The sequence below is a fragment of the Panthera leo genome, chromosome D3, assembly GCF_018350215.1.
Source record: "Panthera leo isolate Ple1 chromosome D3, P.leo_Ple1_pat1.1, whole genome shotgun sequence".
In the NCBI taxonomy this organism is placed as follows: Eukaryota; Metazoa; Chordata; class Mammalia; order Carnivora; family Felidae; genus Panthera; species Panthera leo.
In genome coordinates this window covers 1,599,397-1,627,050 of record NC_056690.1, presented here as the reverse complement: position 1 = coordinate 1,627,050, position 27,654 = coordinate 1,599,397, and the positions used below count along the sequence as shown (strand labels likewise).

General features: G+C 52.3%; 1 protein-coding gene across 2 annotated transcripts in view; it reads left to right on the top strand.

Moving 5' to 3' along the window:
- The first annotated feature begins 1,259 nt into the window (after window positions 1–1,259).
- Window positions 1,260–27,654, top strand: part of ADGRD1 (adhesion G protein-coupled receptor D1) — a 123,088-nt gene continuing 96,693 nt past the window's right edge. The window contains exons 1-6 of one of the 2 annotated variants that reach the window (XM_042909901.1): window positions 1,260–1,800; window positions 1,893–1,929; window positions 11,443–11,526; window positions 13,554–13,649; window positions 15,853–15,975; window positions 27,340–27,519. In XM_042909901.1, the coding sequence (XP_042765835.1) occupies window positions 1,735–1,800; window positions 1,893–1,929; window positions 11,443–11,526; window positions 13,554–13,649; window positions 15,853–15,975; window positions 27,340–27,519 (586 nt within the window). In that variant the 5' untranslated portion in view covers window positions 1,260–1,734. The remainder of the gene's footprint in view (window positions 1,801–1,892; window positions 1,930–11,442; window positions 11,527–13,553; window positions 13,650–15,852; window positions 15,976–27,339; window positions 27,520–27,654) is intronic. The other variant, XM_042909900.1, reaches the window with a different exon arrangement.

The window sequence follows — 27,654 nt, the reverse complement described above, 5'->3', positions numbered from 1 at the left end:
AGGCACTCACAGTGATGCGCCCCTGCCCAAATCTGCACCCCCCGGAAACGCCGCCCTCATTGAGAGCAGGCTCGTCTCCACACGGGAAGGACACGTGGGAGGGGCAGGCGATGTGAGTTAGCACGAGCTGTGCTCTGGGGTTCAGATCAAAAGCCAGTCCGCGGGTGAGTGTAGATGCCTGGGGGGGGGGGGTGGGCTGCTTAATTTGCTTCCTGTCCAGTTTTCATTCCCACGGTCGCGGTGGGTGCCTCCGTGATCCGATGCCACATCCACGGTTAAAACAGGAAGGTGCTGGCTTTGTTCGGCCGGGGAGACGGGAGAGGTCGCCCAGGAAGGAGAACCCTTGGGAAGACTTTAGGAAGTGCTGGGAATCAGGACGTTATTCCATTTGTAGTCAGGGCTTGGGGCACAGTACAATTTTCTGACATTTGCTGGGTGTTCTTGCCTACTTTATAATAATAATCACAGCCGGCGGTTATCGAGCGACACTTTTTCCTCGCAAAACATGGTGAGCATTTATGGAGCGCTACGTGTTTCCTTCACACGGCGTCAGGAGCCTTGCACGCATCGCCTCCTGTCTCATTACAACCCTGGCGGGGGAGGGGCCGCCGCCTCCATCGCAGAGACAGGGACTCTGCAACACAGAGAGGTTCAGTGACTTGCCTAAGAACACACAGCCAGCAGGCGCCGAGACGGCCCACGGCGGGAAGCACTGGTCAAGTCACCAGCAAATTACAGCGGAGACTAATCGTCTGCGTGTGAGCGCGGATTTGGGGTAGATTGGGTAAACTTCTGGTCTTGAGCAGGTCGAGGCGCAGGACGGGCGAGGGTCTGCCTCTGTTGCCGCACGGAGAACACGACCCGTGGGGGACGGCGTAGGTCCGCCGCGTGCCCTGTAAACGACCCCGTGCCTTTCCCGCGCCTCTAAAAGGGTTAAAGAGAGAACCGTGGTCGCGCTTATCTGGGGGCACGCGGGTGTGGTTGATTTCCTCTTTCCATCCTCGTATCGCCTCCTTCCTTCGGGCAAACAAGGCTCAGCTCGACGCAGGGCTTACGGCTCGCGGTCCGTTTTCCGTTCATGAACGTTTGCTCTGCTTTTGAGGGCGCTGGCAGGCAGCACCCGGTCGCCGCGGACACGCGTGCCTGTCCGGTCGGCCGGCTGTTCTGGACGGACTGGTGTTAGGACCCAGGAAGGACGCAGCAGCCAGGAGTATAAATAGAGAAGCAGAACGAAGTTTGAGGAGAGAGCCTGACATCATTCCCTCTCCACCCAGAGCTGGGGCCGGACGGGGCGTCAGCCTGAGTCAGAGCGGGAGCTGGGCAGCGGGGCGGGCGGGAGCTCGGGGACGACCTTCGGAGCCGTCCAGCTCCGCCCGCGTCCAGGTGAGAGACGAGGGTCCGAGGGTCCGACTGCCAGCCTGGCTGCAGACAGACAAAGACTCCGGAAAGGAAAGCAAACACGGACGGCCCCGCGGGGCTCTGTGAGCTGCGGCCAGTTGGGGACCGTCCTGGAAGGGCGCCGATCGCTGAGAACGCTCAGGTTTGGGGACGAGGAGGAAGACAGCCGCCGGCTCTCCGGGACGGCTGCGTTTCACGCGCTAAAGAGAACCAGATTTCTTGCTTTCCGGACCCTGTGAAAATGTCCCTTTCCCAGGGAAGTGAAAGTTAGGGAGCACACGTTGTCACGGACGCTCAGGAATTGCACTCGGATCGCCTTTCAGCCTCCGAGAAGCCATGAGGAAGCTGCTGTGTCTGTGCTGGGGGCACCCCTGGCTGCTGCTGTTTTATTGCGATTTTCAGGTAACGTCTCTGGGCGGCTCTCTGGGCGCCTGGACGAGCCCCCTCTGCCGGAGGCTGTCCCGAACGTCTCACGGTGTGATCTTTGTGTGCAGGTGCGGACAGTCTACTCCAGGTCAGTGGCCCATCCAGGTAAGGGGACGCTCTCCCTCCCTGCTCACCGCCGTCCGCTGGCCCCCGGGCGCCGAGGTCCCCGCGCGCTTCGGCTGCGCGTCTCCGTGGCCAGCGGAGGGCGGCCCTCCCGCGGGCCCCCCGTCCCCGGCCGGCTGCCCTGCCCTCCGTCTCCTGGCGCCCTGCTCATCCTGGCACCAGACCTCGCCGTCGCCGGCCGCGGCGGCCGCCCAGAGGCCTCTGGCCCGTGGCCGTTGCCATCTTATGATGGAGTCTTGGCTGCCGCCCTAACTTGTGCCGTGTATCTTCATGCAGACTCCCCGGGGCCGGCAGGGCTCTCTGTCCTTTCTGTCACCGTCCCAGCTGGGGCTCACTGTGCTTGGGCCGCGGTGCGTCCTCGGTCTGCAAGCTGACCGAGGTGTGGTCCCCGGGTGGTGCGGTCGCGTGGCAGGTGCAGGCCCGTGCAAGGCGGGGGCCTGGTGAGCGGCAGGAGCCCCGGCGGCCGCCTGCGCGTGGTCGAGGGGAGCCCGTCGAGGTCCCCGAGACCTTGCTCGAGAGCCGTGTGAACGACGCCTGACCCACTGGTGAGCCCGCCTCCAACTCGGAGCGGAGGGGGGGCCGCCTGGCTCCTACCAGCCACTGTCACCAGCAGCGCGGCCCCTACGGGCACCGCTGGCATCCCCGCGCGGCTGCAGCGTCTCCCTCGCGGGTGATGCAGCCGGGCCGGTGCCCGCCTGGACCTCCCGTGTCCGCGGACGGGGTGCCGCCATTTCTCTTGCACCCAAACGTCCAAGTTCACTCTTCCGTTGGAAAAGGTGTGAAGGCCGTGAATTTCCCCGTGCTCCCCTTCCCCCACCAGAACGCTCGCGGAAGGAAAACGGGGCTCTGTGGCTCGGGCATCTCAGTGGAGGGCACGCGTGTCCGCCCCGAGGCTCTCCCCTCGCCCCCTTCCCACTGGGGTTCCTGCTGGTTCTCCGGACGTGACAGGAGGTGCGGCGGTGGGAGAGGAAGCTGGGGGGAAGTTTCCAGATTGAGTCTTGGCCACGTCACGTCCATTCATGGATCCACCCGTGTGCACGTGCCCAGGCCCATCCACATATGTCCACACCCGTGCACACATCCCCCCCCCCACCTGCCCACACCCATGCCTGTGCACACACATGCACACGCGTGCACACACACCCACACACATGCACACGCGTGCACCTGGACCCTTGACCCTCCCCTGCAAGGAGGGTTTGGATCAGTCTCTGCTCCACATGGAGACAGGGTCCCTCTCACGCCCTAACTCCGGGCGGAACCGACCTGGTTCTTCTCCAACTAGTGCCACAGGGAGATGACGGGTGTGCAGACGAGGGGACGCTGCAGAGCGGGGCGGTGACCACGCAAGCCCGCGTGCGGAGCCAAGGTGCTCGGCCATCTCACCGACGTCCACGCCCACGGCTTCCCTTCTCGTCTCACCTCCCGCGTCTCGGGGTCTCTCCTGCTCTGCTCGCCCCTTCTTTGCAAGAATCACACGGGGGTTTGCTTGTGGACGAAACCCTGCTGCTTGTGCTGTCTTCCTCTGCCTTATCCCCCCTTCTTCCTGTGTCTGTCTGCCTCCGTCTGTCTGTCTGCCTGTGTCTCTCTGTCTCTGTCTGTCCTTCCCTGTCTCTGTCTCTATCTCTCTGTGTCTCTGTCTCTTTGTATGTCTCTCACTCTCTCGGTCTCTCTCCACATACCTATGTCTCTGTCCCTCTTTCTGTGTGTCTGTCTCTATCTCTCTGGCTCTGTTTCTGTGTCTGTCTCTCTTTCCGTGTCTGTGTCTATCTCTCTCCGTCTCTCGGTGTCTCTGTCTCTCTCCCTACATCCCGTGCTCGGCTCAACCCCGTTTTCCCGCAGAAAAGCCTGGCCCCCAGCTGACTGTGCGGCGCCTTCGCCGGGAGGCCCCCCCCCCCCCCTGCTCCTGCTTCTGGGCCCAGGCCTGCAGGGTCCCGGGAGCAGCCCCAGAGGGAAAGCCCGTCCCCTGCACCTCTCAAGGGCGTCCACTCACTCAGGACACAGAACACAGGCCCGAGCCTGTTCCTAGAGGGCAAACCTTTGCAAACAACCTAAATCTCCACCCCTACGGGGACAGCTGTGTCAATTGTAGCATTTTCTTCTCCGGAAGTCTGAGCAGGAATGTAAAAATCTTGGATGTGAACCTTGTGCGGTGCTCAGAAGGGTCCTCTGAGGCGGCCTCTCTGCCCTCCTGCGGACGGACACCCAGAGAGAGCGGGTGGTGTGGCCGAGGTCTGCAGGGCTAAGAAGGCAGTGGTGACCTCAGGAACTCACTGCGGGGCCGGACACGTAAGGAGACTATTTGGGGACGACAGGAGCGTGGTGGGTGCAGGGCGGGAGGTGTGCACAGGACTTTAGGTGGGTCTCCGGGAGGGTCCCCAGCCTGCCCGGAGCCTGGTCTTCTGAGCCCCGGCCTGTTTGCACCACAGACCACACCAGACTTTTCTTTTTCTTTTATTTATTTACTCAAAAAATTTTTTTGATGTTTATTTATTTTTGAGAGAGAGAGAGAGAGAGACGGAGAGACAGACAGAGCGTGAGCAGGGGAGGGGCAGAGAGAGACGGAGACACAGAATCCGAAGCAGGTTTCAGGCTCCAAGCTGTCAGCACAGAGCTCGACGTGGGGCTCGAACTCACGGACTGTGAGATCATGACCTGAGCCGAAGTCAGACGCTCAACCGACCTAGCCACCCAGGCGCCCCCAGACTTTTCTTTTTACGGTCTAAGCAGGACTAGTGAGCCCTCCCTGTCTTGTGGGGACCTAGCACACTGCCTCGCGTGCAGTAGGCACCCTCTGTGCTGTCGGTCGGTCATGAGAGAGCCGAGTCAGCGAAGACAGCTGGCGCCAGATTTCAGCTCCCAGGTGCGCGGTCATCTGCCCCGTGTGCCCGCACCCGCCCAGGCAGCTCCCTATCTCTACTGTGTCCATAGGTGTTCGGTTGTGTAAATAACCGAAAGGCAACTTGCAATCATTTTGAGCCTTCGTATTATCTGTGTCTATCTGTGGCCGCGGACTGTCATTTTGGAGAGATGACAGCGTGCTGTCTTTGAGCGGAACCCGGAGGCTGTCCGGCCCACGTCCCCATTTACGGCTGGTGACGGTGAGGCCCAGAGAGGGGAAACCGGGCCCCCCGCATCTGAAATTTTTCCTCTGGCCACCGAGTCCTCGCTGGCTCGCGAGTCCTTCCTGGCTGAGGACAGTGCTAAGAAGCGTGATGGTCGATGAATCTAAATCCATCAATGGCACCAGCCAAGAAATGGCAGGGCATTTATGCAACATTTACCAGCGTGCCTTTCACAGATAACTTTTGTAATGAGGAAAAGGGACCTTAAAAATCTCCCGTATCCCGAATTTCCTGGCCCTGGGGACACAGAGCGGCTGGTTCCCGCCCAGCTCTGGAGGCCGGGTACCTTACCTCACCGGCCCTATTTAGAGGTCTGGGAAGCCAGAGCAGATGATTATAGTGATTATAATTCCCTGGAGTTACGTACTAGGTTTTATTTTTTTTTTCTGTGCAAATCAATAGTTTGTTCCCTTTATATATTTTTTATTGAGGTATCATTGACATATAATATTATCTTAGTTTAGCCATACAACATAATGACCCGATACTTGTATATATTTCAAAAGAGTCCCTGAAATATGTTGAGTTAATGTGTGTCACCATCACGGTGTCATGTGGCTGCAAGGGACAGTCAGAATCGCTAGGTCACAGCAGAAACTATCATTCATCTTCCTGGTGCAAAAAAGGTGTTTATGATGGAATTAAAAAAATAATGTTTGTAACCTATTGAGTAAATGGAAATTTGACAAATAGAGATGGGGGGGTATATATATTTTCGTAATTACATATATATATATATTCTTTCTATGTTTATCCATTCGTTTATTCATTATTGCATTTCATCATGCATTCTGCCTATATAGTTCTTAAAAAGTTATTTGCTAAGATTACAATTTTGGGGAGGATCCAAATGCAAAAATCTGGATTACACAGGCACACAGGCACACACACCCTGTTTTAGCCGTGAGAATGTGGTACGTGTAGAACACGGTGTCTGCACGCGAGACTCAGACACAGGAGACAGACAACAAACAAAAATACTCGACTAATAGTAAGTTCCACAGGCAAAGCAATAAGGAGTCGGAGGGCGGCCGTCGGGGGCCCCAGTGGGACTCCGGGCGGGTACTTGCCCGCACAGCTTTGAGGGATTGGGGCTTCTGCTCAGCGACGCCAAGAACAAGTCCTGGGGCAGGGCTAGGCGTTCGGCACCTGGGAGAGAAACTGAAGAGGAAGAATGAAAGGTTCTCTCTCTCTCTCTCTCTCTCTCTCTCTCTCTCTCTTATTTAGGGCCGGGGCGTGTCGGAAGTCCCATAATGAGCCACCGTATCCCTGGACTTGCTGTCGTGTCTAACTGGACACACAGTTTTAATGAGGTTCATCTGGTGGAAAGCAGGTGCTTGTGCAACTCGGAGATGTCAGCCCCAGAGTGTCTTATTCCCAAAAGAATGAGATTTTCTTGTTTTGATGACACTTTTAGGGCTGTGGGTTGTTTACGCCCTAGGGTGTAAAGGGGAACCTTCCTGTTGAATTCAGTTCTTGGGTACGTCTTATCAGCACCATGCAATGTTTTAATTAAGATAACCACTTTTTAAAAAAATTTAATTTTCTTTTTTTCTTTAAAGTTTATTAATTTGAGAGGGAGAGAGAGAGTGGGGAGGGAGAGAGAATCCCAAGCAGGCTCCACGCTGTCAACTGTCAGCTCCAACCCACGAACCGTGAGATCACAACCTGAGCTGAAATCAAGAGTTGGACGCCCCCGACTGAGCCCCCCCCCAGGCTCCCCAAAATAACCACCTTAATTGCTAATATTAAAATTTGGGGAGATTTCCAAAAAAATCTGCGAAATCTGGGTCTCTAACCTCCCCCTAAGAGTTCGCAGACCTCCCGCCCCGGAGCGGCTCTCGTCCTCGGGACACACGGTTCCCAGTGGGCCGCAGCCCTCCCTCCCTCCCTCCCAAGACCCACAGCCGACACCTGTTTCCGGCACCTGTTGCGGAATTAGGCAGCCCGCCGGGTGGGTGACCCTCGGGCCCCCGCGCACATGACAGCTCGCAAACCCTCCAGCGCGGACTTCCAGTGTGCTGGTTATAAGACGCCAGGGGCGACGACGCAGTGGGGCTTTGCCCTCGTCTGAAGCACGGCGACAGAGGACAGCAGGCCCTCTGCGGACCCCAAGCCCCCTTCTCCCACGGCCTCTTGCTAGCTTAGGGGGTCTTTCTGTGTGAACAAGACCACCGTCGCTTCACTCCGTCAGCCCCTCTGCCCAGAGCGGGTGGTGGCCGTTTGTACACGCGGATGCCAGGGAAGGATCTGTCATCCACGGGGTTTATGTTCTGAAGACGTGGGTTGTGAAGAATCCGTCGCACCTGCCCTTTGTGCTACGGCCGCGGTTTCCTTTTCTGGTCCTCCCCCGCCCCCGACCCACCCCAGATGAATTGACTAACAAGCCAGTGATGTTTCCCCTCTCCAAAAAGAATATCCTACGTTTTGGGGTGGGGGGAGTTTGGCAGAAACAGAAATGGGTAGTTTTGACTTTTGCATTTCTGAGCCTCCATATTGCATTGTTAGAGTCGCGTCGTTGCCAGGGGACATCGGCGGAAGCCACAGGTCTCCGAATTTTGGAAGTTTTTAAAGGAATACATGCCCCAACATTTGACTAGAACAGAAATAAAAAGGAACAGAAATCTCCCTCTTACATCTCACATCCAGTGTTCCTCATTTTCCTCGCCCCTAAAATACTGCTATCAGTTTCTAAGGGTACCCATAGTATCCATGCAAAATCTCTCTCTCTCTCTCTCTGTTTCTCCTTCCCTCCCTCCTTGCTGGTGGGACAGCTGGGTTTTCCACAAATAGTTGATAGTATCACATTTTTCTCTCAAGTTGATTTTTTTTTTTTTTTTTTTAACAGTATAGCTTGAGGAACATTTCCCATCGACACATGTGTCCCAGCCTGGTCACTTCTCCTAGTGACACCCTTGTCTATTACGTAGATGTTCCGTACAGATTACAGCCCTTCTGCTGATGAGCATGAAGCCTCTTCCCACGCTTTTGAGATATACATATATCTGCAAGAAATGTCCTCGTACATAGCTCTTTGATCCCGTGTGTGAATCTGTCTCTAGAGTAAACTCCTAGGAGCAGAATTACTAGATCAAAGTGCACTTAAAATTTGTATGGCTATTGCCGTATTGCTCTCCGGAAAGGCTGTAACTTCCACCAAAAGCACAGTGAACTTGCTGACTGAGTACATCTAATGGTCTGTCTGTCAGTCAGCCGGGTGGGCTGGGACAGGGTGGCTCGCTGTCGTTTTAACATGCCTCTAAAAATTATGAGCGACATCTTTTCATATATTTAAAATAATTTGCATTTCCTTTCCTTTGAACTGCCTGTTTATGTCCATTGCCCCAGTGTTCTGTTGGCTTAAATTTTCTTAATAGTAAACATTTTAATGAATACAATGCATTTCATACAGTTCTTTAAAAAGACATCGGTACATTTCTGTCCTATGTATTACATAAACATCATTCTCCTGTTCAATTTAGCTTGATTTATTTTTACATATGGAAATTAAAAAAAAATTTAATGTTTGTTATTTTTGAGAGAGAGAGCATGAGCAGGGGAGGGGCAGAGAGAGGGGGAGACACAGAATCCGAAGCAGGCTCCAGGCTCTGAGCTGTCAGCACAGAGTCCGACGTGGGGCTCGAACTCACAAACTGTGAGATCGTGACCTGAGCCCAAGTCGGACGTCCAATCGACTGAACCACCCAGGCGCCCCTTACGTAGGGAAATTTAAAAAATTCACATAATCAAATTCATTACCTGGTTTTCTCAGAAGTTTTCATTTTTATTTTTTTTAATAATTACATTTATAGTTTGATCCTTCTGGAAATTGAGATGGTAAGGAGTGAGTTAGGGATCTTGAGTTTTTTTGTAGGTGGCTAACTGGCTGTAAAACCTTCTGTTGAGTATTCCTCTTCTGGTTTAAAATAGCACTTTTATCATAAACTAAGGTTTCACATGTGCTTGGGGATATTTATGGGTCTTTTCCATGGAACTTTCTATTCATGTGCGGTTGCCAAATTCTCTTTAGAACTGTGTCTTTACAACAGGTCCTAACTGTGTGCGAGCGCTGGCCCCCCACCGTCCTTCGCTGCCCCGCTCCTGGCAGGTTTTGTTGGTTATTTTTGCTTGTTTAGTTTTCTAGATAAGCCCCATAATGAGATTTCTCTCACACAAAATCTCTCAGCATGTTTACAACAGATTTCCTCATATTTATGTATTAATTAGAGGGTTGGTTGATAGTTTTATGATTTTGAGTTTTCTTTTCCACAAATAGGTTAAATTCTTTGTTTATTCAAGGGTTCTTGTACATCCCTTGGTATTATTTTATTGTTTTCTTTGTGAGAATTTTGTACAATTCTTACTCTTTTGGACCTCAACGTCTTCTTTCTGTCGGCTGCATTTACAAATGAGAACTTTTCTCCCGCCTCGTGTTAGCGTTAGCGTTGGAACACAGGGACGCTATTTATCGACTCTTCGCCTGTCACGTCCGTATAAACCTCCCTACTCAGATCTTTCCTTACGTGTAAGACTGTTTCACTCACCAAATTCTCTTCTTATTCGTAATGGCGTTTCGTTTTTTCGTGAACAGTCACACCTCATTTGAAAATAAGGATCGTGTTATCTCCTCTTTAAAAATAGTTTTACGATGAATAACGCAAAGACTCCTTTATTCATTTTTCTTGTCTATGGTCTGGCAGACACTTGGAGCAGATGACTGTTAGTTGGTCCCCTGGACCATCCTTTCCCCTTCTGGGAACTAACCCCAGAGAGCTGGTCCAGGAGCAGATTGGAGCCAGGTGAGGGGCTGGGTGCCTGGGGGTGCGCCCCGCCTTCGCAGAGGGACTGTTACCCAGACCCCACCAGGGAGCCGGGATAGAAGCAAATAAATGAAGTCGTTCACGTGGCATTAAGTGGGACGAGCAGGCAGGCACAATCTGTCTGCACAAAATCATGTCCACTCAAAGTACAAGGGTCACAAAGGAAATTCTGAAGTGGTTAATTGTTACTATGCGGGAAGCAGGATGAGAAGAGAAAGACTGGGATCCGTCTCAGGGAGACTGGGAGGGAGCATCGCACGCCAAACCAGCCGGCCGGGCGACTTCTGCGGAAGCACCGACCCCTCATCTCCACAAATAGGCTAATGATACAATTACCTTGCCTTCGTTGTTACAATGAACTGAGGAGGTGTTTGTCGAGAGCCTTACATGATGTCGACAATATTGCTGTTGGTGTCCTCCTCTTTTTAAATCATTTTAACCTGATTGCTTTCTCTCGCCTGGTTGCATCAGCTAGGTATCACAAAACAATATAAAACAATAGTGGGATAACGGCCATTCTTGTCTTTCTCCTGACTGCCTAACAGACACGCTCCTTGTGGGGCCCCACTAAGCCTGGTGGCTGTTAGTCCCTTCAGAGGTTCAGAGGTGTCTGCTCATTTGTACTTATCACGCTTTCTCATGTCGAGGAGATGGTCACCAATTTCTGTGTATATATATTTAATGTCGATTTATTTTTGAGAGAGAGAGGGAGCGAGAGACAGAGTGTGAGCAGGGGAGGGGCAGAGAGAGAGGGAGACACAGAATCTGAAGCAGGCTCCAGGCTCTGAGCTGTCAGCACAGAGCCCGACGCGGGGCTCGAACCCACGAACCGTGAGACCATGACCTGAGCCGAGGTCGGACGCTTAACTGACTGAGCCACCCAGGAGCCGATTTCTGTATTTTAAGAGTTCTTTTATTTTTTTTATTGTTTATTTTTTTTTTTTTACATTTATTTATTTTTGAGAGACAGAGTGAGACAAAGTGAGAGTGGGGGAAGGGCAGAGAGAGAGGGAGACACGGAATACGAAGCAGGCTCCAGGCTCTGAGCCGTCAGCCCAGAGCCCGACGCGGGGCTCGAACCCACGAACCGTGAGACCGTGACCTGAACCGAGGTTGGATGCTCAACCGACTGAGCCACCCAGGCGCCCCTTAAGACTTCTTTTTAAGGGGCGCCTGGGTGGCTCAGTCGGTTGAGCTTCCGACTTCGGCCCGGGTCACGATCTCGCGGTCCGTGAGTTCGAGCCCCGCGTCGGGCTCTGGGCTGATGGCTCAGAGCCTGGAGCCTGCTTTGATTCTGTGTCTCCCTCTCTCTCTGCCCCTCCCCCGTTCATGCTCTGTCTCTCTCTGTCTCAAAAATAAATAAACGTTAAAAAAAAAAAAAAAGACTTCTTTTTAAAACCAGGAGTGTGTTGAATGTATGCAAATGCCTTTTTAATGAATCCCATAGTCCCTGTGATACAGTTCCTCTTCCCTCCATTCATGACATAGAAGGAAAGCATTTCTTGCCTCCTAATGATGATTTAACATCTTTATTCTTTTCTTCCCCCAAGGGTTTGAGGTCTTGGCTTCTGCTTCCCATTACTGGCCGCTGGAAACTGTGGACGGGATCCACGAACTTCAAGACACGACTGGAGGTAGACGCGGGTGGTGAGGGTACCTGAGGCCGCAGGGACGGGGGGGGGGAGGGGCTCCACGTAGGGCCATCGGGGGAGGCAGACAAGGACAGCTTCCGCTGGGAGGCCAGGCCAGTGGCGATGAACACACGTTGTAGAGATCCCCCCAATCATCGTTAACCCAAAGTATTTTACTAGAACTTTTATATATTTTTGTCATTGAAGGACAGAGCTTAAGGTTCAAACTCTTATTAACGTGTGTGTGTTTTCCCCAGTAACCATAAAACAAAGCCGTGGTTGGAAGCTCGAAGCTTCAGATGGTGCATCAATCACACGTAGGGGTCTAGATGTGTGTTTTCTAGACAAAACTGGCCTCATCTGCATGTCTGCCAAAACAGGGTCCATTTGAGCTGAGTGCTGGGACTAACACGTGTGTTCGTGGGGTCACCGTTTCACTCACAAAGGTACCCCCACCTACCAATCAGCTTCTGCACATGTCACCAGCAGTTCCCTCGAACAGACCGAACATCACTTAAGATGCTCCCGTGGTCTCTGAGTCCATGGAAAATGAAGTCTCTATCTGACTCAATTCAGACATTTGCCGTAAGGAGAAACCCCAGATGTGTCCGAGCTCTTTATTCCGTTCCAGCAAGAAACTTCTTCCCGGTAGAAGTTTTGAGTGGCTTGGATTTTTACATTAAAAATTTTATTTCCTTATCGTTCTTGATTATGTCAAACGGCTGATGTGTACGGCAAGGGGTTTACTGGGCAACCAGTCTAGCACATGCCCGCACACTGCTGATTATTGCACTTTCCAGACCCGCACACTGGCATTTTCCTGATCCCCTGACTTAACGTGCTGCCATAAATTGCCACCGGAGATTCTAAAATGTTTCCCTCACATTTGCAAATTGAGAGGCGTTCGAGCTGGAGCCTGGGCGGATCCGCCGGGGGTGGAAGGACCCACCTGTGCAAGACTGCCTCTGGGCACCCAGCAGAGAACGCACCGCTGCTCTGCTTTCTCTCCAAACGGTCTGCGCTGCAGGGATAAGTCCCTGGGAAGTCATTATATGAGCAGCTCAGGTTAAAATAAACTGCACTCCACCCCCACCCCATCATTATCTCATTTTATTTCTCAGGCCCTTTATTTCAAAGCCTGTGAAAAGTGGAAATTCACTGTTGACATAATTCATCGTCCAGGTCACAGAGACCAACATTTTAGCAGTTATTTCAAATGATAACTATATCTCTCTCCTAATGTCTCAACACACCTCATTGTTGTGACCAAATCAGTAACTTTGGGCATCTTGAACTCCTTCACCGGCGAGGAATTCTCACCAAGCAGTGCGATCATGGAGACACAGTTACGCTGGGGCCAGGGTGTTAATTTCCCTGAGATTCTGTGTGTTCCTGTTTGCCCCGAACAGCCGGATGGTGACGTCTTGCCGATGCTTCCCCAGACCATTCTTCACGTCACGATGCTCTGCGGTCTCGTTTCAGCGTGATCACAGGCTTCTTAAGAAACAGGGGGAAACAGGATCGGTCAGCACATTTTGCTGCCGGGGACGGCCGGGTGGCTTTGGAAGCCGTCTGGTGGTCACGCTGCTCGTATCTGTCGCTGAACCCTCTGTTGTTCGGTCCATTTGTCGTAATATCGTGCCATTGTCTTCATGCTGTGTTTCTACCTCACCAGTTGTGACGTCACCACCATGATCCTTGTGTTAAGGCTGTTTTATTGCCGGGCTCAGTTTCATATCTCTCAACTAGGTGTCTCAGGGGGTTGCACACGGCACACTGGAGCCCACGTCTGTGGCGAAAGCCAGCAGCAGTCATGCCCTGGCAGGCCAGGGCGCTGGCCATGACGCTGCCCAGTACATGGGGAGTGGGGGCAGGGGGCGGGAGGGAGGTGTGAGGCCCGGAGACAAAATCCAAGGTGCTTGCTGGGCGAAGGACCGATTCTCGGTGCACGTCAAGTTGAGAGGTATGCCGGTTCCGTTTGTCATTCGTGTCACTCATCTGTTGTGCTTTTTTCTTGTTGTCCTACCTAGTGTTGCGAACCCACAACCTCACTGTGCTTCCTTCCCATAATTCTACCTTTGTTCGTACCAATGACTCTGCCTACTCAAATTTCTCTGCAACTGTAGGTGAGCACTTGTAACTTCTGTTCCCTGTTTTGTTTGGTTTGCATCTGCAATGAGTTTAGACGTCAATTTGATTTGGTTCTATATGAATTCATTTTGTCTTGGCCAGCAGACAAGCATATACCCAAGAACATATAGCCAAGAACACATACCCAAGAACACATAGCCAAGAACGCACACACAAGAACACGTAGCCAAGAATGTATACCCAAGAACATGTAGCCAAGAATACATACCCAAGAACACATAACCAAGAACACATAGCCAAGAACATATACCCAAGAACACATATCCAAGAACATATAGCCAAGAGCACATACCCAAGAACATATACTCAAGAACACATAGCCAAGAAAATATACCCAAGAACATATAGCCAAGAACACATAGCCAAGAACATATACCCAAGAACATATACCCAAGAACACATAACCAAGAACACATAGCCAAGAACATATACCCAAGAACACATATCCAAGAACATATAGCCAGGAGCACATACCCAAGCATATATACTCAAGAACACATAACCAAGAACATATACCCAAGAACACATAGCCAAGAACACATACCCGAGAACACATAGCCAAGAACATATACCCAAGAACACATAGCCAAGAATACCAAACACCCAGTGTATCAGGAATAACTGCTCTCAGCTAGGTCTAGAGGAAGTGCCACCATACATTAGAAGGGGCTTGTAAGCTTTCACATGAGCAGGGTCTTCAAACCAGCTGCTTGTTTTCAGAACGAGACAGACACAAGATGAGCTACAAAAATGGAAGTTGGGATTTTTAAATGGTGTATATTCTTTGGGGAGGAACAGCATAGCCTTTGAATGGAAAAACTGAAGTTGATTTTAAAAGATCTCACCCCAAAATTTGATCTCTTATAAACATTAAAATCAGCATTTGTTCTGTAGGTTGGTTTTTTTTTTTTTTTTTTTTTTTTTAATTATTAGAAGCTATTTCATAAACGCCCACTAGAGTCAGGGTTAAATTATTATCTTACTTAACAACCTCAGAGCCCCTATGTTTCGTGTTTTCTTATGCAGCTCAAAGCTCCAGGGAGAGTAGTGTCTGTGGCACGTACCCAAGCAGGACAGAAAGTTCAGATACTCAGGCATCGGCCTTTCTTCTGTTCTCAGCACAGCACATAACCCGATTGCTCTCTCAGCTGTGACCTGTTTGGCTCCCAAAATTAATTTTTCCAGTCAAACAGTCTTGTTTAGGGGTTTATACAGCCTAACTCAATGATGTAACTGATAATTTAATTTTGCAATAAATTTAATTTTGTAAGATATAGATTCCACATCCCCCCACCCCCAGCCATAAATGTGATAAATAAAAAAAGGAGCGTAAGACAGAAGAATACTGAGGCCCTTTTGAGTGGGCTATCCACTTGACAGTGGTTGTTGGAAAACTGGAGTGGGCGTAGCCGTCAGGCCCACAGACGTCGGTCCCTCTGCTGTTCATCTCCTGTTGCTTGATAGCTCAAGGGCAGTGGGCATGTGCCCGTATGCAGAGGAGGTATCTTTGGGCGACTTTGACCCCAATGAACAATAAATGCCTAATCATGCTGGGCTTTTATAGTCCTCACTTATCGATTCTGTAAACCATTTACTTCACACACACCATCGGTTACATTTGCCATGGGGATGAGGCCCAATGGGAGGACAGAGCAGTGAGCACCGGCCGGGGCTCATGGCCACTCAGCCTGGTGCTGGCGGGGGCGTGACTCTGGGCTTTTCTCCTAGAGTGACCATGGATTCTTTCAAAATTGTGGGTTCCCACGTCTAGGATTAGGGGCTTCCAATGAGGACTCAAAGGGTGTGGTTTTATGTTCAAACATGTGCCTAAGTGTTCCCCTTAGAAGATGGCCAGGAAGGTCTCCGGACGTTCGGGACAGTGTCGCTCCTGGGAACCCAACTCCTGGCAAATGTAACGCTTAGGGTGTCCTTACCGTATAGAGCCCATCGTGTGTGAGTGTAGTAGTAAGTGACGACGAAGCATCGATATGAATATTCACACTACCTATCCCTTAACTACTGCTAGTTAGGTGGTAGATAGCGAGTGTTAATATTAATGAGCGTGATATGTAGTATTATTATAAGCGTAAATAACGCAGTACGTTTATCTCTAAGTTCTCTGTAAGACTCTTAACCCCTGGCGGTTGCTGACTTGGCATTGCCATTCTTGTTGCGCAGACATCATGGAAGGAAAAGTCAGCAAGGGTGTTTACCTCAGAGAGGAGAAGGGAGTGACCCTTCTCTACTACGGCCAGTACAACACATCCTGCATCAGCAACCCGGCAAAGTGCGACCCCGACGGTGAGTGATGCGCCCTCGCCGCGGCGGCAGAGCGCGTGGACGCGTGGCGGGCGGGGGGGGGGGGGAGGGCCGGGGGTGCAGGCGCCTGGTTTTCTAACAAGAGACGTGTCCCGGAGACGGAGAGCTCGAACACGGTCTCACAGAGACGGGAGAGCAAACTATTTCATCTCGTAAAGAGAAAAGAGCCGCCAGAGAAGCAGATGCGGTGATGTCACATCGGCGACTTGGACGGGGCCGTGGTACTTGTGGGAAGTAAATTGGTGGTGTGGCTCGTACCACGTTATTTCTGACTCTGGGGTGTGGACGGCGAGCCTGGGCGGGGCGGGCTCTGTGAGCCTCGTTCCCTGGGTTTCTTTCTTTTGCCCCCGAGCCCCGGGGGCGGAGGGGGGCTGCAGGTGGTGCAGGCCCGTGGCGGGAACAGCGCCACGGACGAAACGCAGGTGGGCAGCAGAGAAGTGGAAATTGTGTGCCGTTTCCCCTTTGTCCTGTGAGAAGTGAGGCCCTGCAGTATCTGAGGTTCTGACAAAGAACGGGTGTCCGGGCCACACTGTGAACCCGGCTGGAAAGTTGTTGTTTGGCGTCCCAGCGTGCTTCACCCCTTCACGTCCCGATACCCCGGGCAGGGTGAGAGTTTTCATTCTGGGGGAGGAAGTAAGGAGTTTAAAACAAGCCGTTCCGAAAGCGAAGGCCCTTTGGACATCCCACGTTCTTCTCAAAAACAACCTTGTGAGGAATTCGTCGTACACAATTTTGGGACAGAAGGACTGCAGTCCAAGAAAAACAAACAAAAGCTTAACAAGGCAAAAACATGTCGAGGGTGGGGGGGATACGTTTTGGATTTTACAGAACCCAGAATTTCGAGAAATGGCTTCGAGGCCCTAAACCACGGCCAGGTTTACAAACCCAGCGTTTGAGCCGTTCCAGAGTTCAGACAGCCCTATAAACACACCAGGCTTCTTTGTTTCTGTAAATGAAAACCAGCGTGGGCTCAGCGGCCACCACCTGGAGGGCCAGCGGGCAGGAGGGCTGGGAGGCTGGGGGGCCAGGAGACTAGGGGGCTGGGGGTGTAGGGGCCTGGGGGGGCCGGGGGGCAGGGGGCTGGGAGACTAGGGGGCTGGGGCCTGTAGGGAGCATCTCCAGGTCACCAGCTTCTCGGCTTCCCCGGCTCCTGGCGGGGACTTAGGTCATCGGGATGGGGCCACGGGGGAGTCAGAGCTCTGAGGAAGTTTTACCTGAACTTAGAGACCCCAGACTTGAGGCTCTGGGCTGATCCAGTCTGTGGCTGTTTGGCTTGGCAGGTGTGGAGCTAAAAAATATTTAGCTTGCTGCCAGTGTGGAAAACCAAAAATTTCACATAAATATATGGATTTCTAGTTTCTCTTAAGAAATCCCCCCAATGACTCTGGCTGGGCCACTGCACAGTGAGCCCCTTTGTCATGGACACTGTCCCCAGGGCCATCATGGGGAGAGCACGGGCTCTGGTCCCAGTTCTCTAAGTGTCTGCGGTGACCTCGGGCAACCACCTCACCTGAGCCCTTGTCTGTGCGACGGGTCAGTGACGGTCCCTCCTGAGGTTGCTGTGATGCCTAAAGGAGCCACTGCGTTCCTTGCTGCTGTGGCCCAGCTGTGAGAGGCCCCTGGCGGCAGCCCCGCTGTGGGCATTTGCAGACCCAGCTCCTCCCGCCTACCTGCCTGGAGAGTGGACCCTGTAGAGGGGCTCACCTACAGTAACCACCCACCGGGGCTGACTGCATGTCACAGCCACCAGACCTGTGCCATCACACGTGTGAGCACAGTTCCTCCTCAAAAACAGGTGAAGCAGACAGGCACGGGTCGGCAGGGGTGAGGCAGATGGGTGCGGGCTGGCAGGGGTGAGGCAGACGGGCTCGGGACGGCAGGGGTGAGGCAGACAGGCGTGGGATGGCAGGGGTGAGGCAGATAAGTGCGGGGTGGCAGGCACAGATGGGAGCTTTGGCTTCGTGTCCGGCTCTAAGGGCTCCTTGTGTTGTGTAGTCAAACCATCTCGGGGCCACTCTGTTGACCGTTTGGCCAGATATAAAACGAAGCCAGGACGCTTGACATCACCCTTGGCTCCTTGGGACGATGCTGGCGCCAGGCTTGGTGCAGATGCAGACGGAGGCTGGGCCCCCCTCGTCCTGCCTCCCTCTGTCCACATCCAGCTTTGTGGCGACCGAGCGCACGCGTGACATCGGAGGACCGCTGTGCGCGCTCCGCTGCGTTATTTGCCCGGTGTTTGCTCGGGCCGGGTTCTCTGAGGCCTCTGGGAGCCTGTATTTCTCGGTTCCAGAAAAACCAGATGTGAGCAGGGAAGGTCCGCTCGGCGTTTTCCAAGTAAAAGTCCCTGCAGCACACGAAGTCTGTAGGATGATTTCGGGTGTCGCTGGGCAACTTAAAAAATGAAGGGTTATGGTTTTTATCTGAACTTCCTAGATGTTGTGTAGGATGAGTGAGGCTTCAGCAAGCAGGAAAAATGGGTTGGCTTTTAGAACCGCGATCAGCGATGATAGTGATGGAGGAGGTGGTCAGATGTGAACCTCGTGAGTGACGAAGATGTGGGCACAGGAGATGCGGGGCCTTTCAGGACACCTCTGTCTCGGCCTCCTCCACGTGCTCGCTCTGTTTCTGTTCTTTGGTGGTGCTAGTGGGCTCAGACTTAAAACCCATTACATTTATAGTAAAAACTAACGTCAAAATAAACAGAGACGTTCCCCACTCCCCATCCACCAGGTCAACTGTTTTCATATTTCTTCCAAATTCTCTTGGGGTCCCTATTCATGGTTTTGACTTTTAGAAAGAAAGAAAGAAAGAAAGAAAGAAAGAAAGAAAGAAAGAAAGAAAGAAAGAAAGAAAGGAAGGAAGGAAGAAATAGGACATTTTACGAGCAGAGTTGAAGTCTGAGCTTTCCAAAAAAGAGTAAACGTCCCAGTGGCTTAGCCACCGGCCCCTGTGTGCCCTCTGCCAGGCCACCCCCACCCCTTCCTGTGCCCACTCCTGCTCCTGCTGGACCCCATCTCCATCCGCTTTTCGGCCTTCCTGCACTTCTGTCAGCTCCCCGTGGGTCTCGCTTCTTGGCAGATGGTGCCTCCTGGGGAAGTTTTTCACAGGCACTGGGTGCAAACAGGGGAAGCTTTTGAGAGAAGAGGGCTATCTGGATGCCTGGCCATTCTTGAATGTTAACCGAAGGAATGTCTGTGTTCCTTGAGGGTGAGGTGTCTGACTTTCAACCCCCGCAGCCAGCAGGTGCACAAGCGGGAAACTCAGCGGAGGGAGGGATCTTCCCGGAATGTTCTAGCACCTTGTTTTATCTGCCCGTAGACCTTGAGGGCTCAGCTCAGGTGTTACTTCCGTGGAGACGAGCTCACACAGGTGAGTCCCTCTACCTGCGCTCCTGTGGCTCCCTGGACCTCTCCAGCACTGGCATGGCCGGTAACGGCCGGTTCATCGTCTGCCTCCCTGCTCGGCCACCAGCTCTATGAGGGCAGGGCCCTGTCTGTCTTGGTCAGTGCTGCATTTTCGGGGACGAAAACCAGCAAGGTAGATGCTTACTGTGTGTCACTGAGCAGATATGTGCAGTTGGTCTTTCCGATGCTTTATTTCTTTGAATGCTTCTCATCAAGTGTTTGACTGGCTGCCACTTGAATATTGCCATGAAGGGCCCCTTGCTGCTCCCAGAGGAGCCTGTTCTGGTTTTGTACTCCTCTGACTTCTAGAAGTTGTTTCTGATCTTGGACTACATTCCACCTTGAGCAACGTCCACCTGTTACCACTGATGCCAGTTCAACTCTGAATCAGCTCAGCTGCTCTCAGGAAAGACCGTCTTCCCATTTCACTCATCAGCTTTCCCTCCTCCCTGTAAACATGCCCCGTGCTTCCCTCCCGAGCATGAGAATGTTCTCTGCTTGTAAACACCGGGAAGGCCGTGGGAGCCTCGGAGCAGCAGCTGGAAACCCTCAGCACTCACACTTCCTCCTTCCCAGCCTTGAGGTGACTTCTCCCCCCTTTGCACGAGGTTACTAAATCCAAAAGGCTGCCAACAAAATGTTGAGAGACTTTCGGGATGGAGTTTCAGGAAAGAGATTTCCAGAGGGGTCTGCCGGATGCAGGCCGGGCGTGGATCCAGCCGCCGTCTTCTGCCGACGGTCTGGGGCTATGGGGACGTCGGAGTGTGTGGAGCGGCTGACCCTCAGAAGAGTATTCATCAGTACACTCGCTTCACAGATGGAGAAACCGAGGCCCAGAGGCAGGCAAGAGTGGCCTAGAGCTGCACACTGATTTAGCGCGGTGAATCTCAAAGTAGCATTCACAGACCATGGACAAGTCACTTGCAAAGATGGTGAAATACGGTTTTTGGGCTCCAGTCCAGGCCTTACGGAATCCAAATCTCCATGGACCAGGCCTGGGAACCTGCATTTTTAGCTGGGACCTCCAGGTGATTCTCATGGATCCTGTCCCCAAACTGGCCAGGGCTGACCATCCCATAAGTGTGTTTTGTTCAGTGGTGTTATGTTGGTCTTCTCGGTGTGTGTGTATATATATATATTTAAAGTTTATTTTGAGAGAGACAGAGACAGCACAAATGTTGGAGGGGCAGAGAGAGAGAGAGAGAGAGAGAGAGAGAGAGAGGGAGAGAGAATCCCAAGCCGACTCCAAAGTGTCAGTGCAGAGCCTGATGGGGGACTTGAACTCCCAAACCCTGAGATCATGACCTGAGCCTAAGCCAAAAGTCAGACACTCAGGCCCCCTGGAGCTACCCAGGCGCCCCTTGGTTTTTACATTTAAATGAGCTTTCTAAACTGTTTTTAGCCGAATATCCTAGCTCAGGAAGTTTGCAGAAACAGCCTCTGATGGTGCTTTAGATGTTCTTTTTTTTAAAAAAAATTAATGTCCAACTTGTATATGAGAACATTTCATTTAAAAAATCTGTACTTTTGACTTAAGAAATCGGAAAATCCAACAATATTCCCTGTGCGCCTGGTGGGAGTTGGCTGGAGTCGAGGGGTGGCCCCTGGGACAGGTCGCTCTCTCCTGACTTCCTCGGTCCCCAGCACTCTCTGCCGCTTCCCTGAGACTGAAGGGACTTGGCGCTCACCACCACGGCTCGTGCCGTTGCTCTCTGACAGCGGTAGCGACTGGGGAGTGGCGGAAGACAGTCCCACAGCACGAGGGGTGTCGGGAAGACGCTTGAGAGAACCTTGTTTCCGGTGCCGGGGTTGAAGTGCGTATTTGATACGTAAAAGGCTTGCTCTGGGGAAGAGTGTGCGTGCGTGTTGGAAGAGGACAGTCAGGGATGCAGTCCTCCTGGCTAGATGGGCTTTTGGGTTCATGGGCTCTGTCGTTCACGCTGGAGTCTGAGACACCATCCCTAGGTGTCTCTGCTGTGTTTCTGGCTTCATTTCACGGATCACGTGTTCTCCTACCATTTTAAACTCAAACATGCCCGAAGGTGGAAAGCCTCCTGAGTCACCCGGTGTCTGTGGTCCAGATTCTCCATCACTATGATCTTCAGCTCATTTTCGCTCCACATTTTGCTCTTTGTGATATCATCTCTCTCACCTCCTTTGGCTTTTACTTCTCGTGTTCTAATCACGGAGCTGGGAAAAAATCTGAGGACATAGTATCAAAGCGGCAAGGCGGGATGGTGTCTACCCAGAGGACAAGTCCAGGGGAGGGCCATTTACTTTAACTGGTTTGGGTCGAATGATGCAATTATCTACGTTTCCAGGAATGCTGGAATGTTTGTCAAGACCAGTGGTTCTGAAGTTTGACTCACTTTTAAAACATTTGTAATTTTTACTCATATACAGGTACCACCTGAACTATTATCATACTTTGTGTTTTTCTTTATTTTTTTTTTTAAGTTTCTTTCTTTATTTCGAGAGAGACAGAGACAGAGGCAGCACTAGTGGGGGAAGAGAAGAGACAGAATCCCAAGCAGGCTCCACAAGGTCAGCACAGAGCCCGCTGTGGGGCTCGATCTCCTGAAACCATAAGATCATGACCTGAGCTGAAATCGACTTGGAAGCTCAACTGACCGAGCTACCCAGGCACTCCTTAGTGTTTTTCTTTAAATGTCACTCACTTGGATTTAATTGAAAAAGAAACTATCTCCCTCCCATGAACTGAAAACCAGTAACAGTAATTCCCGTAAATGGGAGACACCTCATGACCGAGTCCTGCTTGGGCATCGTTGCCCGCCGGGGGCTCTACATCCGACATGTGGCGTTTCTTTGCTAAATGGGGATTAGCAATTGTTACTTACGCTCGGACGGATTTGCTCCTTGCCGCAGGCCAGAAGAGCCAAGGACAACTGAGAAGGCAGCAGCTTCTCGTGCTGTGATTCGAGTTGTGTAAAGGCGGGTCTTTGCGCTAAAATTCTCTTGGACAAAGTGTCCAAGGCCCTCGAGTGGTGGGATTACTAACTCTTAAGAATACAGGGGTCAAAAATGTCATTTTAAGCAGCACTCTGTTGGAATGTGGGGACAAAGATGACACTTCAGTGTCTTGTGGGATCAGAGTTTGGGACCGGAGGTGGGAGCCTTGCTGGGCTTGTGTCAGGCGAGCCAGAGAGCCCAACCCGCCCCAGAGAGTCTCTCCACCCCCGGCCTGTGCCCTGGGGAAGCTCCTGGCAGGTGTCCCCCTGTCGTGGACACGAGAGGCTGTCAGAGCCCTGCTTGCTTGTGTCCTCTCCTGAGCACAGCGGCCGCTCTGTGGGAAAATCTGCTTAGGACCCAAGTAACGCCTTACTTGGGCAGGAGATGGGTGTGTGTGTGTGGGGGGGGGGGGTCTGTCTGCACACGCACACCAGGGAGACCACTCCCCAGGAGCTCCAGCTTCCAGAATGGAGGGAGACCCTCAAGGCCCCCAGTCTGTGTGCACCGAGATGTGTCTTAGCCGAGACCACGGTTTAGCCCTCAGGTGGCGTTGATGGCACTGGATTTGGATGCCCTCAGTTTCCCATTCCAGAACGTTCTGCAGCCTGCCCTCTGGCTCAGGGTAATTGTTGTGCAGCTGTGCTCTTGGCTAGCTCCCAGGCTGACGGGGTGTGGACAGGTCGCTCTCTGCTGGTGTCACGGTCTCACAAGGGACGTGGCCACCTCCACCTTGACCCGAGCACAGGAGTAAGAAGGACAGGAGGGAGCGTCCGCTTGTCCCTCCGCACCTGCAGCGGCGGCTCCGTCATCCTCCCCAAACCTCTCCCCAGAGTGTGCGTCAGGAAGGAAGGAGGGATCCAGGCTCAGCTCCTTATGGGGGCCTCTGGGGGCACCATGGGGTCAGGAAGGGAAATGTCAGCTGAAGAGTCGTAAAGCAAGAGAAACTCAACTCAGAGAGGGAATCGATTTGCTTATGGAACGAACGGCTTCAGGTAAGATTGTGTTTGGTTGGCTGTTGCTGTGCAACACACACACCTGAACTTTAAAACGTAAAACACAACTTGGTGTCACTTTTCCCGGTTCTGTGGGCTGACTGGGCTCAAGGCACTGTCGTCAGACCACGGCCAGGCTTGGAGTCACCCAAAGCTCACCTAAGACAGTTCTGTCCCTCTGGCTCTGGCGCCCCTGTGCCCACGTGTGTGCACGCCCCTGTGCGGTCTTCCCCCAGCTGCGCGGCCTGGACTCCTCACGGCTCAGACCTCCCAGAGGCACACAGCAGAAGCTGCTGGACAATTAGGGACTGCAGCTGGGCCTCGGCCAGTGTCCCTTCTGTTGTCCCCTGTGGGTCAGGTCAGGCAGAGGGCAGGTGGGGAAATTCGCCCTGGGTGCTGGCGGAGAGTGGCGAGGTCACGGGGCACAAACGGACGGGACGAGGGATATTGCGGGTGTCTTTGAAAATCACAGTTGGCCTCAGGCCGGGTCAAGGGGCTCAAGTCCTCTCCTCAGAAACAGGCGTCTCTCTCCGCTGACTCTCCCCAAGAAGGCACAGCAGTGTGACACAGGGTCAGCCCAGAGCGGATGCTGATGGGCACGGCCTGGAGGGGGCCCAGGGTGTGCGGTCAGGGGGGCCAGACTGGCTCTCCCGAGGAACACAGCCGTGCTGTTCCTGGGGGAGGCGGGTGGACGCCACGCTGGCCACACGGCCTGCAGGTCACTTTGTCCTGACTCGCTGCTCAGGTCCACTTTGAACCTGGGGCATGCAGGACACCGTGCCGAGTCCCCTGGCCTGGGAAGGGCTGTTCCTCTACCTGGAAGGACCCCATACCTCCCCTCCCCCAGCCAGCTGCCCTCCCGCCCACCATCAGAGGGGACAGTGTGTTCACCGAGACTTCCTCCTTGGCCCGGGGCGTTGTTGTGCACTGTTTTCTTGGAATTCCCGGTATCTGTTTTGTCTCCTTCAGTGAGTGAACGAGTGCTGTCTCTGGGGGAGGGCAGTGACTACAGGTGCAGCCTCCAGAGCTGTGCTGCCTGGTTCGAGTCCTGCCTGTCACTAGCTGTGCGGCCGCCCATGAGTCACTCAACCCCTCTGTGCTTTGATTTTCTTACCTATAAATTGGGGACACGAGTGACACCTACTTCATAGGGCTGTTGGGAGGGTTAACAGCTCACACGTGTACAAGTCTTGGGAGAGTCTTTGCTCCCAGGTAAATGCTGATGATACTACTTTTCTTTACAAAGTGTTTTCACATAGTAAGGAAATCGGTTTCTTGAACGTTAAATGCGTTATTTGTTATTTTCCCCCCTAGAATGCTATGTGTCTTTTGGCTTTGTTCTGGTAAATTATTTGCCTTGCAGGATTTTACATTTCTGCGCTTGGAAGTGTCAGTCTTTCCTTATGGCACCCGGACAGTATTTTTCTTTTCTTTTTTCTGTGTCTTGTCGAGAAAGACCTTTTCTCATTGTATCCTTTTGGGTAGATGACGATATAATGCTCATAGGAAGTAAGTGTGGAAACAATGTGTCAATCATTGCACTTCTTTTCCCTTCAGATTGTCTCTTCTTCGTGTTAATGACCCAGGAGCGGGAAGCAGAGATCCTCAGGGCGCTGGGATTAGCGGCTCCTGGAAGCTGATGTTTAAATATAAAGATAGAAGCAATTATCGTGCGGGTTAAATTAGCCAAAATGAGACTTGCTCACGGGCACTGCCATCTGCCTTCCATCTACCCTTACCTAACGCCAAACCGACGTCTCCTTCTTCTTTTTCTTCCGGGACAGAAAGGCATTTGGCCAAAGCGGGACTGAATAGGAGGAATTTCTAAACACAGCAGTGTTTGGAAAAAATTAACTTCTATGAATCCTCTGGGATCTCGTTTCATAACAAGAATTTCACAATGTGTGTGCTAGTGTCCTCGTGAAGCGGGTTGTGTCTGAGAGCAGAGAGGCCAGGCGGGGAGGCGAGGTCTGTGCTGGGCTCTGCTGGCCATAGCACCTGGCGGGTGGAAATGACGGGCCCCCCGCGCAGCAGCGGGTCAGGCAAGGGCCCTGGGGTCGCACTCTGCCCTCCAAGCTGCCTTCCATCCAAAGCCCCAGCCTCGTGGCCGACATGGCATGGCACCTCGGGCACTTTCTGCCCTCCTTGATAGCCCTGAGAGCACAGTCCCTGTGACCTGGGGTTCTACTCGCCCTCCTCAGAGGTCAGCAAAGGTCCAGGTCCCAGCCATCATTTTGAGGTTCCTCTTATACTTAAAAATTGGGGGAAATTCCAAACAAGGGTTATAAAATTATGCCATGTTTTAACATGTTTATGATAATCGTAATAGGGCTTTGAGCCCACAAAAGTATGATGCAGTATGACTGTCACAAGACAGCTGAACAACTTGTAACGTGTCAGTTCACAAGGCATTACAGTGAAGATGGTTGGTAACGGGATGTATGTTTATATTTGCTGAAAGATGTCTTCCTTTAATTCAGTGACTCTCAGGCTGTGTCCATAATCTCATTTGAAGGCCCAAAGCCTAAATTTGGTGCCATTTGTATAAAAAGGCCCAGGACAAATGGCCCTCCGGCTCTGTCCTTCCACCGCCAAGTCCTTGGGCCTGTTTTGATCAACTCTGGGCTCCATCCTCTCCTGCCCGGGCCAGGCTGAGAGGGATGAGGCCACTGGGATTACTTCCTGCTCTCGCACACAGTCCACGCAGGTCGTCAGCTCTGCACTCACACGTGTGCACCTGTTCTCTCCCTCCCTCCATCTGTCTGTCTCTCTCTCACACACATGCGCAGGTTACCCATATAACAAGGAACTCCTCACCCCCAACATCTGGACTTGTTTTCAGGTGAGACGCAGTGACCACTGAGCCAGCTCGTTCATAGTAGCATCTGAGCAAAGACCATGTCGTCCACGCGGTACAACGTGGGGCCAGCTCGGGACTTAGGAACCTGACTACCTGTGGGCTGGGTGTCTTGAAGGAAAGTTTAGCGGCCACGGCCTCCGTGGGCCCCACTCCGTTCCTCTGTTGGAAATAACAATCGTAGATGTCAAAACCCTTAAAAGTGGGCTTCCCCTTTTGACAAGAAATTCCCTCCTAGGAATTTCTCCTAAAGGCATATAATCTGAGGTGTGCCAGGTTTAGCTGGCAGTTCTGTTTGGAAAATAAAAAGCTGAAGGAGACCATGTGATACCAGTTTCGATGTAGCGCTGTGCAGAGAACGGGATGACGTGAGGCTGTATGGACACTGGAGGGATTTCGTGGACATACAGTAAGTTATGTGGTTTATAAGCCAGTGTGCGTGAGCTGGTTCCTTTCTTTGTAAAATATGCTTGTAGGGAAGGTTTTAGGAAGACTTACCAGGAAGACGCTTCTGGACTAAAAGGAAGAATAAGAACAGATTGTGGGGGCCCCTGGGTGGCTCAGTCGGTTGAGTGTCCGACTTTGGCTCAGGTCATGATCTCATGGTCTGTGAGTTTGAGCCCCGCGTCGGGCTCTGTGCTGACAGCTGGGAGCCTGGAGCCTGCTTTGGACTCTGTCTCCTCTGTCTGCCCCTCCTCACGTGTGCTCTGTTTCTCTGTCTCTCAAAAATAAATAAATGTAAAAAAAAAAAAAAAAAAGAAAAAAGAACAGATTGTGCAGGCTTTTATATTTGGGGGCTCTGGGGTCACAAGGCTGGAGCTTGGATCTAACCTTAATGATGGCTGGTGACCTTGGGCAAGCTGGCCCAGTGTCTTCGTTTCATAACGGGGGTGGTAACAGGGTTTTCACAATATTTAAGGAGAGAAGTCCCTGAAGACTCTTGGAAAAGTGTCTGGTACTTAGTAAGCTTTTGCTAAATACTGCCTATTGCTGTTATCGGAATTTTCTGAATTGAACATGCACTGTCTCTAGAATGAGGACAAAAGGGCTTTTCAAACACAAAGGAGCTGCTTCTGAGTTCCTTCTGCTGTCATTCCTGACCCAGCGCCTCTTCTTCCCTCAGGGGTCACGTTTTCTTTTTTCTGGAAGACGCACGGAGAGCAGTCCAGACCGATCCCTTCGGCATACGGGGGACAGGTCATTTCTGAAGGGTTCAAGGTCTGCTCCAGTGGCGGCAAGGGCTCCGTGGAGCTGTACACGCGGGAGAACGCCAAGACGTGGGAGGCCACCTTCAGCCCGCCAGGTAAGGGACCCCTCGGCCTCTGCTTTAAGGGTTTGCCTGGGAAGATGCTGGAGAGCGCCTGGGCCCCTCCCACCCCAGCTGGGCCCTGCCTCCGTTGCCTGATGCCCCGTCTCAGCCTCTGCTTCCTGGGGGGAA